General features: G+C 74.7%; 1 protein-coding gene across 1 annotated transcript; it reads left to right on the forward strand.

The window, feature by feature from the left end:
* The first annotated feature begins 499 nt into the window (after positions 1 to 499).
* Positions 500 to 12617, forward strand: ZNF385A (zinc finger protein 385A). The gene is given in 9 exon segments (XM_062597083.1): positions 500 to 689; positions 7076 to 7360; positions 8630 to 8845; positions 9871 to 9956; positions 9958 to 10041; positions 11695 to 11707; positions 11710 to 11789; positions 12385 to 12429; positions 12431 to 12617. Coding segments are annotated over 9 exon segments (1185 nt in total). The 3' UTR covers position 12617.
* Positions 12618 to 12834: the final 217 nt, after the last annotated feature.

Genomic DNA, 12834 nt, shown 5'->3' on the forward strand with positions numbered 1-12834 from the left:
TGCACTGGGCACCGCCGTGCTGGGAAACACTGTGCCCGGCTGCAGCGCCGATACAGCGGGCACCGCCGATGCACTGGGCACCACCGTGCTGGGAAACACTGTGCCCGGCTGCAGCGCCGATACAGCGGGCACCGCCAATGCACTGGGCACCACCGTGCTGGGAAACACCGTGCCCGGCACCGCCGACACAGCGGGCACCACCGTGCTTGGAAAACACCGTGCCCGGCACCGCCGATGCACTGGGCACCACCGTGCTGGGAAACACTGTGCCCAGCTGCAGCGCCGACACAGCGGGCACCACCGTGCTTGGAAAACACCGTGCCCGGCACCACCGATGCACTGGGCACCACCGTGCTGGGAAACACCGTGCCCGGCACCGCCGACACAGCGGGCACCACCGCGCTAGAAATCACCGTGCCCAGCACTGCCGATGCACTGGGCACCACCGTGCTGGGAAACACTGTGCCCGGCTGCAGCGCCGATACAGCGGGCACCGCCGATGCACTGGGCACCACCGTGCTTGGAAAACACCGTGCCCGGCACCACCGATGCATTGGGCACCACCGCACTAGAAATCACCGTGCCCAGCACCGCCGATGCAGCAGGCACCACTGACGCACTGGGTACCACCGACGCAGCGGGCATCACCGTGCTGGGAAACACCGTGCCCGGCACCACCAGTGCACCGGGTACCGCCGACGCAGCGGGTACCGCCGACGCAGCGGGCACCACCGATACAGCGGGCACCACCGCGCTTGGAAATCACCGTGCCCGGCGCCACCGGTGCACCGGGCACCGCCGGGCCGCGAACTGCCGACGCAGCGCCGCTGCACCGGGCCAGAACTCGCCGTCCTGGGCGCCACGGCGTCGGGCATCGCCGGGCCGGCGCCCCGCCGCGGTGACGGGCACCGGTGCCCCGGGCAGGGACGGCAGCGTGCCGGGCGCCGCCGGGCCGGGCATCACCGTGCCAGGCGCCGGCACCACCACCAGCAAACTGGACACCAGTACGGCAGGCAGCAGCAGTGCGCCGGGCGCCGCCGTGCCGCAGGCACCCCGATACGCCGTGCACCAGCGTGCCACGGGCACGTCTGTGCCATGTGCACGTCTGTGCCATGTGCACGTCTGTGCCACGTGCACTGCCATGCCACGGGCACCCCGATGCGCTGTGTACCAGCGTGCCACGGGCACGTCTGTGCCACGTGCACCACTGTGCCACGTGCACTGCTGTGCCACGGGCACCCCGATACACCGTGCACCAGCGTGCCACGGGCATGTCTGTGTCTTGTGCACCACTGTGCCACGTGCACGTCTGTGCCACGTGCACTGCCGTGCCACGGGCACCCCGATGCGCCATGCACCAGTGTGCACCACCGTGCCTTGTGCATGTCTGTGCCACATGCACCACCATGCCACGTGCACGAGCGTGCACCACCGTGCCTTGTGCACATCTGTGCCACGTGCACCAGCGTGCACCGTCATGCCACGGGCACCCCGATGCGCTGTGCACCACCGTGCACCACCGTGCCACGTGCATGTCTGTGCCACATGCACCACCATGCCATGTGCACGAGCATGCACCACCGTGCCGCGTGCACGAGCGTGCACCACCGTGCCTTGTGCACATCTGTGCCATGTGCACCAGCGTGCACCGTCATGCCACGGGCACCCCGATGCGCTGTGCACCACCATGCATCACCGTGCCACGTGCATGTCTGTGCCACATGCACCACCGTGCCACGTGCACGAGCGTGCACCACCGTGCCTTGTGCACATCTGTGCCACGTGCACCAGCGTGCACCGTCATGCCACGGGCACCCCGATGCGCCGTGCACCACCGTGCACCACCGTGCCACGTGCATGTCTGTGCCACATGCACCACCATGCCATGTGCACGAGCGTGCACCACCGTGCCACGTGCACGAGCGTGCACCGCCGTGCCACGTGCTTGTCTGTGCCATGGGCACCACTGTGCCACGTGCAGCAGCGTGCACCGCCGTGCCTCGCACCGCCGTGCCTCGGGGCGCGGGCAGCGCCGGGCGCCCCCCCACACCCCCCCCCCCCACGCCCCCCCCCCCCCCGGTGCCTTGCACGGCCGCGGGCGCCGCTGCCCCTCACTTTGCACTGAGCCCGCCCGGCGCCGCTAAGTTATTGCGGGGGGGGGGGGAAATGGGGGGGGGAACGTGTCCCCTCCCCCCCCCCGCCCCGGCGGCCCCGCCCGGGCCGCGATTGCACTAGGGCGGCGGGGGGGGGGGGCGGGGGGGCTGCGGCTTGTATTTAAGGGCGGGGGGGCGGCCCCGGCCCCCCCCATTAAACGTGTCCTACCCCCCCCCCATCCGCCAGCGTTTGCACGTGCGTGTGCGGGCGAGGGGGGGGTGCGGGGAGGCGGGGGGGGGGGCTGGGTGCACACGCGCTGCAGGGGAACCGGGGCGGGGTGCGACCGGTGCACGAGGGAGGCAGGTGCGTGTGCAAGCGTGTGCAAGGGAGCAGGCACAGGTGGGTGGGTGGGTGTGTTGGGGGGGGCACACAGGGGCGTGCGTGCACGGGCACCCGCTCCACCGACCCCCCCCCCAGCACCTGTGCTGGCACACGTGTGTGGGCACGGGGAGCACGGCTGAGCACGGGTGTGACAGGGGTGGGCACGTGCACGCCTGCATGTGGGCGTGCAAGCGTGCGTCTGCAAGCACGTATAGCCGTGCACACACGTGCGGGTGCATGTGCAAGCGGGTGCACGTCGAAGCACGCATGTACGTGTGCATGTACCTGCGTGTGCAAGAGTGCACGCATGTACGTGTGTGCGGGTACACGTGTGCGCACAAGTGCAGCCGCACGCGTGCACGCACACATCCGCGTGCGTTTGGCAGCAAGTGCACGCGCACATACGTGTGCTTGCATACACATGTGTGCACAGGCAAGCGTGTGCGTGTGCAAGAGCGCACGTGCGTGTATGCATGTGCGTGCACGTGCAAATGTGCGCAGGAGCGCGCGTGCAAGAGTGCATGCGCGCAGGGATCTGTGAGTGCGCGTGCACGAGCGGGAGAGCCTGGCGGGGGGGGGGGATGTGTGTGCGGGGCGCGCACACGCGCGTGCGAGGCGGCAGCTGGCGGCCGGCGGGCGCTCGGGTTTCGCGGCGCCGGGTTACACCCATTACGGGTCATTACACGCCGCCGCCATCAATAATGCAGCACCCCGGGGTGCGGGGGGGGGGGGGCTGGTGGGGGCAGGCGGGGGGGGGGGGTGGCACCCACAGGCGCCGCCGCTGCCTGCGCACGGCCTGGGCACCCGGCGCCCGCTGCGCTGACCCCCCCCGGCACCCACTGCACTGAGCCCCCCCCGGCACCCGCTGCGCTGAGCCCCCCCCCCAGCACCCACTGCACTGAGCCCCCCCCAGCACCCGCTGCGCTGAGCCCCCCCAGCACCCACTGCACCGAGCCCCCCAGCACCCGCTGCGCTGAGCCCCCCCAGCACCCACTGCACTGAGCCCCCCCCGGCACCCGCTGCGCTGAGCCCCCCCCCAGCACCCACTGTACTGACCCCCCCCAGCACCCACTGCACTGAGCCCCCCCGGCACCCAGCCCTGTGCCCCCCAGGCCCGGTGGCAGGTGCCGCCCCCGGACGCCTGGGCCCCCGCCGAGCGGGACCCCCAGGGCAGGGCCCGCGGCCAGGCGGGTGCCCCCACCCCACGGCCCCCCCGCGAGGGAGCGGCACCCAGCACCCTGGGAAGGATCGCGCCCGCGCGCCATGCCCTGCACCCCGGGCAAAACCCCGTGCAGCCCCGTGCAAGGCGGCCCCCCCCCCGTGCAAAACCCCGTGCACCCCCGTGCAAGGCCATCCCCTGTGCCAAAACCGTTGCACACCCGTGCAACCCCGTGCAAGCCCGCCCCTGTGCACACCCATGCAACCCTGTGCAAAACACCCATGCGCATCCGTACAACCCCGTGCAAGGCCGTCCCCCATGGAAAGCCCCGTGCACCCCCGTGCAAGCCCATGCACCCCCGTGCAAAGCCCTGTGCACACCCGTGCACTCCTGTGCAAGACCGTCCCCTGTGCAAAGCCCCCGTGCACACCTGTGCGAGGCTGTCGCCCCCCTGTGCAAAACCCCATGCACCCCCGTGCAAGACCGTCCCCCGTGCAAAGCCCCCGTGCACACCCCTGCACACCCGTGCAAGACCGTCCCCCATGGAAAGCCCTGTGCACACCCGTACAAGGCTGTCACCCGCCCTGTGAAAAACCCCATGCACCCCCGTGCAAGACCGTCCCCCGTGCAAAGCCCTGTGCACGCCCGTGCACCCTTGTGCAAGACTGTCCCCTGTGCAAAGCCCCCGTGCACCCCCGTGCAAGGCCGTGCAAAGCCCCCGTGCACACCCGCCCCCCCCGTGCAAAGCCCTGTGCACCCTCGTGCAAGGCTCCCCGTGCACACCCGTGCAACCCTGCCTCCTGTGCAACCCCCCCCGTGCACCCCCCTCAAGCCCCGTGCACAGCCCCCCCCCCGGTGCTCGGCGCTGCGCCCCCCGCTCCCACGTGACGCGGCGGCAGCGGGGGGGGGGGGGGGAGCGGGGCAGGGCGCATGCGCGGCCCGGGGTGGTTGGGGGGGGCACGAGCCTGCCCGCAGCCCCGGCACGAGCCGGGCGCGCCCCCGCCCCCCCCGCAGGTGAGGGGGGGGCAAAACGGGGGGCAAAGGGGGGGGAGTGCAAGGGGTGTGCAAAGGGCGAGTGTGCAAAGGGGGGGAGCACGGAGTGCAAAGTCGGGGAGCACGGGGGGCAAAGGGGGTGCACGGGGGGGCAAAAGGGAGTGTGCAACGGGCGTGTAAAGGTGGGACGGGGTGCAAAGGGGAGTGTGCAACGGGCGTGTAAAGGGGGGGTGCACGGGGTGCAAAGGGGAATGTGCAAGGGGAGTGCAAAGGGGCGTGCACGGGTGCAAAGAAGAGTGTGCAACGGATGTGCACGATGTGGAAACGGGGTGGGGGTGCCCGGGGTGCAAAGGCGAGTGTGCAACGGGGGGGGGTGCACGGAATGCAAAGGGGCTGCACGGGGTGCAAAGGCGAGTGTGCAACGGGCGTGTAAAAGGGGGTTCAAGGGGCTCAAAGGGGAATGTGCAAGGAGTGTGCAAGGGGCGGGCAAAGCGGGGTGCCCGGCGTGCAAAGGCGAGTGTGCAAGGGGAGTGCACGGGGTGGAAAGGGGGGGCGGGGGTGCACCGGGGGGTGCAGGAGGGGGCGTGTGCAGTGGGGCTGGGGCGCCCGGACACCTGGGCCCCTCCTCAGACACCTGCCCCCCCCCCCGGACGCCTGGGCCCCCTCCCGGACACCTGCCCCCCCACCCGGACACCTGGGCCCCCCCTCAGACACCTGCTCCCCCCCCGGACGCCTGGGCCCCCCCCCGGACACCTGCCCCCCCACCCGGACGCCTGCCCCCCCCGCCCCGGACACCTGGCCCCCCCCGGACACCTGGGCCCCTCCCCCGGACACCTGCCCCGCCCCGGACACCTCCCCTCCCCCCGGACACCTGCCCCCCCACCCGGACGCCTGCCCCCCCCGCCCCGGACACCTGGCCCCCCCCGGACACCTGGGCCCCTCCCCCGGACGCCTGGGCCCCTCCCCCGGACACCTGCCCCGCCCCGGACACCTCCCCTCCCCCCGGACGCCTGGGCCCCCTCCCGGACACCTGCCCCCCCACCCGGACACCTGGGCCCTCCCCGGACACCTGCGCCCCCCCGCCCCGGACACCTGGGTCCTCCCCGGACACCTGCCCCCCCCCCCCCGGACGCTTGGACCTGCCCCCCCATCCGGACACCTGGGCCCCCCCGGACACCTGGGCCCCTCCCCCGGACGCCTGGGCCCCCCCCCCGTCCCCGCCCCCGGGGGCCGCGCAGGCGCCGCCGCCGCCGCCTCCCGGGCTGCCGCGGGGGGCGGGGCCGGGGCGGGGCTACGGCGGCCGCGAGGGGCGGCGGCCCCGCCCCCTGCCGGCCCCCGTAGCCGCCGCCGCCGCTGCTCGCGGCGCCCGGAGCGGCCCCTGCCGGCTGCCGTAGCGGGGCCGCCGCCGCCGCGGTAAGCGCGGGGGGGGAGGGGGGAGCTGGCCGGACGCCTGGGCCCCTGGCAGCGACCGGGCACCTGGGTGCCCTGGCAGCGGCCGGACGCCTGGGCCCCTCGCCGGGCACGTGCCGCCGCTGGGCCCCGCTCCCGGACGCCTGGGCCCCCTGGCACGGGGCTGCGCTCCCGGACGCCTGGGCCCTTCGCCGGGCACATGGCACCTCTGGGCCCCGGTCCCGGACGCCTGGGTCCCCTGGCACCGGCCCCGCTCCCGGGCACCCGGGTGCCCTCGCGTTGGCCCCACGCCCGGACTCCTGGGCCCTTCGCCCGGCACGTGCCAGCGCCGGGCTCCGCTCCCGGACGCCTGGGCCCCCTGGCACCGGGCTCCGCTCCCGGACGCCTGGGCCCCACTCCCGGACGCCTGGGCCCCCTGGCACCGGGCTCCGCTCCCGGACGCCTGGGCCCCACTCCCGGACGCCTGGGCCCCACTCCCGGACGCCTGGGCCCCCTGGCACCGGGCTCCGCTCCCGGACGCCTGGGCCCCACTCCCGGACGCCTGGGCCCCCTGGCACCCGGCCCCGCTCCTGGACGCCTGGGCCCCCTGGCACCGGGCCCCGCTCCCGGACGCCTGGGCCCCTGGCGCAGGGCCCTGGGGTGTCCCCAGCCTGCGGGGGGAGGGCAGAGGAGGAGGAAGGGGGGGGGCTGATGGGGGGGCCCAGGTGTCCTGTGGGGGAGGGGCGCTGCGTGTGGCCCTGTCCCCAAGGACAGGTCCCATGTCCCGCCCCTCCCCCCCCACCCAGTCCTGCCAAGGGGCCCAAGCGTCCGGGGCCAGGAAGGGCCCAGGCATCCGGGCCGGCAGGGGGGTGGGGGGGGGGAGAACCAGCAAGTTGGGGTTGGGGTTGGGGGAAGCCGAACAGCTGGGGCAAGGTGGAGGGGCCCAGGCGTCCGAGCCGGCGATGAGGGTGGGGGCCCAGGCGTCCGGGCCGGGGATGAAGGATGGGGGCCCAGGCGTCTGGGCCGGGGAGGGCCCAGGCGTCCGGGCGGGGGCGGCAGGGCGGGCCCGGTCCCCCGAGGGTGGGAAGGGAGAAATTCCTGAGGCTCTACGAAACCGCCGGGGGGGGGGGGAGGGGGGGGAAGCCCTGCCCTGCCCTGCCCCACGGCGCCGACCCCTCGTGACCTGCCCCACGGGCCCCACGTGTGGTCCCGGACCCACTGAGCCGCCGCTCGCCGCAGATGGAGCCGGCGGCGGCGCCGGGCACGGGGACGGGGACGGGGACGGCGCAGCCGCGGCGCCCCGACCTCTGCTGCGGCCTCTGCCGCCTCCGCTGCAACTCCCAGGTGAGGCGGCCCGGACGCCTGGGCCCTTCTCCCCCCCCACAACAACCCCCCTCCCCGCCCAGCCCGGACGCCTGGGCCCCGCGGCGCCGGCTGGCCCAGCTCCGTCGCCGGCGCTTTGGGTTTTTTGCCCCAGCGCAGCGGTTGCCATGGCGATGGGGGGGTTGTCTCTCCCCTCCCCGCTGGGTGGTGGTTGCCATGGTGACAAGTGTCCCCGGGGGGGGGGGAGGAGGGGGGTCAGGACCAGGGGTCGCCGGGTGTCCCTAAGGCTGGGGGGTCCCTGGTGTGTGGCGGGGTCACAGGGTGTTGGGTGTCCCCAGGGTGCCGGGTGTCCCCAGCTGTCCTCAGGGCGGGTGTACCCTGGTGCTGGGTGTCGTTGGGCTGTCACCAGGTGTCCCCAGGTGCCGGGTGTCCCCAGGGCAAGTGTTGCTGGGTGCTGGGTGTCACTGGTTGTCCTTGGGGTGTTGGGTGTTCTCAGGGTGGGTGTCCCCGGGTGCCAAGTGTTCCCAGCGCAGGTGTTCCTGGGTGCTAAGTGTCACTGGGTGTCCCGGGTGCCGGGTGTCCCCAGGGCTGGTATCTGTGGGGTGTTGGGTGTCACTGGCTGTCTGTAGGGAGTTGGGTGTCTCCAGGTGCCAGATGTTCCTGGGGAGGGGGGTTTCCCTGGGGTGCCGGGTGTCACCAGGTGTCCCAGGTGCCAGGTGTCTCTAGGGCAGGTGTTTCTGGGTGCTGGCTGTCACCGGGTGTCCCGGGTGCCGGGTGTCCCCTAGGGCGGGTATCCCTGGGGTGCCGGGTGTTCCCGGGTGCGGGGTGTCGCCGGGTGTCAGCGGGTGTTCCCGGGTGCCGGGTGTCCCCCAGGACGGGTATCTCTGGGGTGCCGGGTGTTCCCGGGTGCGGGGTGTCGCCGGGTGTCAGTGGGTGTTCCCGGGTGCCGGGTGTCCCCCAGGACGGGTATCTCTGGGGTGCCGGGTGTCCCCAGGGCGGGTGTCACCGGGTGCCGGGTGTCACCGGGTGCCGGGTGTCCCGGGCGCCGGTTGCCATGGCGCCGGCTGTCCCCAGAGCCAGGCGGCAGCACACTACCAGGGCAGCCGCCACGCTCGGCGCCTCAAGGGGCTGCAGGGCGCCCGGGGCCACCAGCGCGCCGGGGCCGCGCCGGGGACGCCGGGGCCCCGAGCAGGTGCGTGCGTGCGTCCCCGTCCCCGTCCCCCACCGCCCCCCACCCCGGGGGTGTCCCCACGCCTCCCCCCACGCTGCCTCGGTTTCCCCACCGCGCAGGCGAGCGGCCGGCGGCCCCCGAGGCCGAGAGACCCCCGGCGGCGGCGACACCGGGGACGGCGACACCGGGGACAGGGACACCAGGGACGGTGACAGCGGGGACGGGGCCGGGGGGGGCCGCCCGCGCCGAGGAGGACAAGGCCAAGCGGCTGCTCTACTGCGGCCTCTGCAAGGTGGCCGTGAACTCGCTGTCCCAGCTGGAGGCCCACAACAAAGGTGGGGACACGGGGGGGGGACATGGGGACACGGGGGGGCACCGGGGGACACAGGGACGTCAGCAGGGACACGGGGCCGTGGGGACACGGGGGGACACGGGGGGGCACCGGGGGACACAGGGACGTCAGCAGGGACACGGGGCCGTGGGGACACGGGGGGACACGGGGGGGCACCGGGGGACACAGGGACGTCAGCAGGGACACGGGGCCGTGGGGACACGGGGGGACACGGGGGGGCACCGGGGGACACAGGGACGTCAGCAGGGACACAGGGCCGTGGGGACACGGGGGGGGCTCGGGGACACCGGGGACCTTGGGAGCACCAGGGGACACAGGGACTCCGGGGACCCCGAGGACACTAAGGACGCGGGGACACTGGGGGGAACTGGGGGACACAGGGACCCTGGGGACGCCGGAGGACACGGGGACATCGGCAGGGACATGGGGACACGCAGGGGGCTCGGGGGACATGGGGACCCTGGGGGGCAGAGGGACGTCGGCAGGGACACGGGGCCATGGGGACACAGTGGGGACACCGGGGGACACTGGGGGGAACTGGGGGACACAGGGACCCTGGGGACGCCGGAGGACACGGGGACACGGAGGGGGCTCGGGGGCGTTGGGGGACACCGGGGACCTCGGGAACACTGGGGACATCAGCGGGGACATTGGGGACGCTGGGGGGGGGGCACAGACCCCGGGGACACTGGGGGACGTAGGGACGTGGCGGGGGGGGGGGCACATGGGGACCTGGGGGCTTGGGGACACCGTGGGGGGGACCCCAGGGGGTGGCATGAGGGGGGGGGGGTCAGGGACCCTGGGGTGGCTTTTGGGGACCCCGGGGAGGGGGTCAGGGCTCCCGGGGGGGGGGGGGGGGGTCGAGGACCTTGCAGTAGCATTTGGGGACCCTGGGGGGGTGTTGGGGCCCCCGGGGGGGGGGTGTCCCAGGGGTGGGGTGGGTCGGGGGGGGGGGGCGGCGGGTGCAGGCGGCAGTGCCCCCCCCCCCCGGTGCCCCCCCCCCCCCAGGCACCAAGCACCGCACGATGCTGGAGGCGCGCAGCGGGCTGGGGCCCATCCGGGCCTACCCGCGGGGGGGGGGGCGGCGCCGGGGCCCCCCCCTCGGAGCCGCCCCCCCCCCGCGCCTTCCACTGCCGCGTCTGCAACGTGCGCGTCAACTCCGAGGCGCAGCTCAAGCAGGTAGCGACCCCCCCCCCCCCCGGGACCCCTCCGGGACCCCTCCGGGACCCCCATATCCCCCCGCAACACCCCCAGGACCCCCATATCCCCCCGGGACCCCCCCAGGACCCCCATTTCCCCCCCCCAGGACCCCCCGGAACCCCTCTGGGACACCCTAGGACCCCGCGGGACCCCCCCAGGACCCCCATATCCCCCCGCGACACCACCAGGACCCCCATATCCCCCCCCCCAGCACCCCCCCCGGGACACCCCAGGACCCCGCGGGACCCCCATATCCCCCCGGGACACCCCCATATCCCCCCCCAGGACCCCTCTGGGACACCCTAGGACCCCGTGGGACCCCCTGGAACCCCTCCGGGACACCCCAGGACCCCCATATCCCCCCTAGGACCCCCCCCGGGACCCCCAGATCCCCCTTGGGCCCTCCAGGACCCCTTGGGACCCCCCCAGGACCCCCTAGAAACTTCATATCCCCCCCAGGACCCCCTAAGACCCCCATTACCCCCCCCGGGGCCCCCAGGACCCCCGCAGGACCCCCATAGCCCTCCAGGACCACCCCAGGACCCCCTGAGACCCCCATTACCCCCCCCCGGGGCCCCCAGGACCCCCGCAGGACCCCCATAGCCCTCCGGGACCACCCCAGGACCCCCTGAGACCCCCATTACCCCCTCCCGGGGCCCCCAGGACCCCCGCAGGACCCCCATAGCCCTCCGGACCACCCCAGGACCCCCTGAGACCCCCATTACCCCCCTGGGGCCCCCAGGACCCCCGCAGGACCCCCATAGCCCTCCAGGACCACCCCAGGACCCCCTGAGACCCCCATTACCCCCCCCGGGGCCCCCAGGACCCCCGCAGGACCCCCATAGCCCTCCAGGACCACCCCAGGACCCCCTGAGACCCCCATTACCCCCCCGGGGCCCCCAGGACCCCCGCAGGACCCCCATAGCCCTCCGGGACCACCCCAGGACCCCCTGAGACCCCCATTACCCCCCTCCCGGGGCCCCCAGGACCCCCGCAGGACCCCCATAGCCCTCCAGGACCACCCCAGGACCCCCTGAGACCCCCATTACCCCCTCCCGGGGCCCCCAGGACCCCCGCAGGACCCCCATAGCCCTCCGGGACCACCCAGGACCCCCTGGAGCCCCCCAAGTGGAGCCGCACACCCCCACTCTATCCCCCGGGACCCCTATATCCCCCCCAGGACCCCTGCCTGCCCCTGGGACCCCCATATGCCCCTGGGACCCCCCTGGAGCCCCCCCTCCCCACCAAGCCTCCCTGGGATCCCCCCAGCCCCCCCAACCCCCCCCCAAAGCCTCCCCCCATCTGGGACCCCCCAGGATCCCCCCCCCCCCCCCCCCCCCCCCCCCCCCCCCCCCAGCCCCCCCAACCTGCCCCAAAGTCTCCCTGGGACCCCCCCAGGCCCCCCAACCCCCCCTAAAGTCTCCCTGGGACCCCCCCAGCCCCCCATGACCTCCCCAAAGCCTCCCCGGGCCCCTCTAGGATCCCCCCAGCCCCCTCAAACCCCTCCTGGGTCCCCCCCAAACCCCTCCTGCCCCCCCCCAACCCCTCCGCCAGGCTCTATAGGTTGCCCTGCACCCACTGCCCCCCCCGAGCCCACGCAGCCCCCCAGCCCCTCTCCCCCCCCCCCCCCAGCACATCTCCAGCCGGCGCACCGCGACGGCGTGGCCGGGAAGCCCAACCCGCTGCTGGGGCGGCACAGGAAGGCGGCCCCCCCCCCGGAGCTGCCAGTGAGCCCCCCACCCCCACCCCGGGGCACCCATGGGGGCCGGGCCCTGGCGGGTGGGGGAGGGGGGTGCACGGGGGGGTCCTTGGGAGGGTGCCCTGTAGGGCAGGGGGGATGCACAGGGGTGGTGCTTGGGGGAGGGCCCATGGCGCAGGGGGGGTGCACGGGGGTGCTTGGGGGGGGGCCCGGGGACATCCAGGGGGGTGCCCTGGTGGGCAGGGGGGGGTCCAGGGGTGCTGTGTGGGGCAGCGGGGTGCCTAGGGGTATCCTGGGGGGGGGCAAGGGTTCTTGGGGGGTGCCCAGGGGATGCCCTGGGGGGCAGGGGGGGGTGCCCAGGGGTGCTGTGTGGGGCAGGGGGGTGCCTGGGGGTGCCCGGGGGTGTCCAAGGGTGCTGTGTGGGGCAGGGGGGGTGCGTGGGGGTGTCCATGGGGGGGGCCCAAGGGTGCTGTGTGGGGCAGGGGGGTGCCCAGGAGCATCTGGGGCGGGGGGGGAGGGGAGGGGGGAAGCCAGGGGTGTTTGGGGTATGAACAGGGGGGGCCGTGGGGTGCGGGGGGGGGGCTGACCCCCCCCCATCCACCCCCCCGCCCCCCCCCCCCCAGGTGCCGCCGCTGCCCTTCGCCAAGGAGCTGCCCAAGGCGCTGGCGGGGGGGGGGGGGGCTGCTGCCGCCCCCCCTGGTGCTGGCGGCGGCCGCCGCGCTGGCCGCCCCCCCGCTGGCGCTGCGCCCCCCCGGCGCCCTGCTGCCCGCCCCCCCGCTGGCGCCCGCCCTGCTGCGCCCCGCGCCCGGGCCCCTGCGCCCCGCGCACGCCCCGCTCCTCTTCTCGCCCTACTGAGCCCGCCGGCCCGCGACAGCCGGACGACAACACCCGGCCGACGACAGCCGGCCGACGATAGCCAGCTACCGTCACCTGGCGACCATCACCCGGCGACCGACGCCTGGCCGCCGTCACCCGGCCAACGACACCTGGCCGCCACCACCTGGCTACAGTCACCCAGCCACCGACACCTGGCCGCCGACACCTGGCCGCCGACACCCGGCCGCCAGCCACCC

Source organism: Rhea pennata, chromosome 29 (genome assembly GCF_028389875.1).
Source record: "Rhea pennata isolate bPtePen1 chromosome 29, bPtePen1.pri, whole genome shotgun sequence".
NCBI lineage: Eukaryota > Metazoa > Chordata > Aves > Rheiformes > Rheidae > Rhea > Rhea pennata.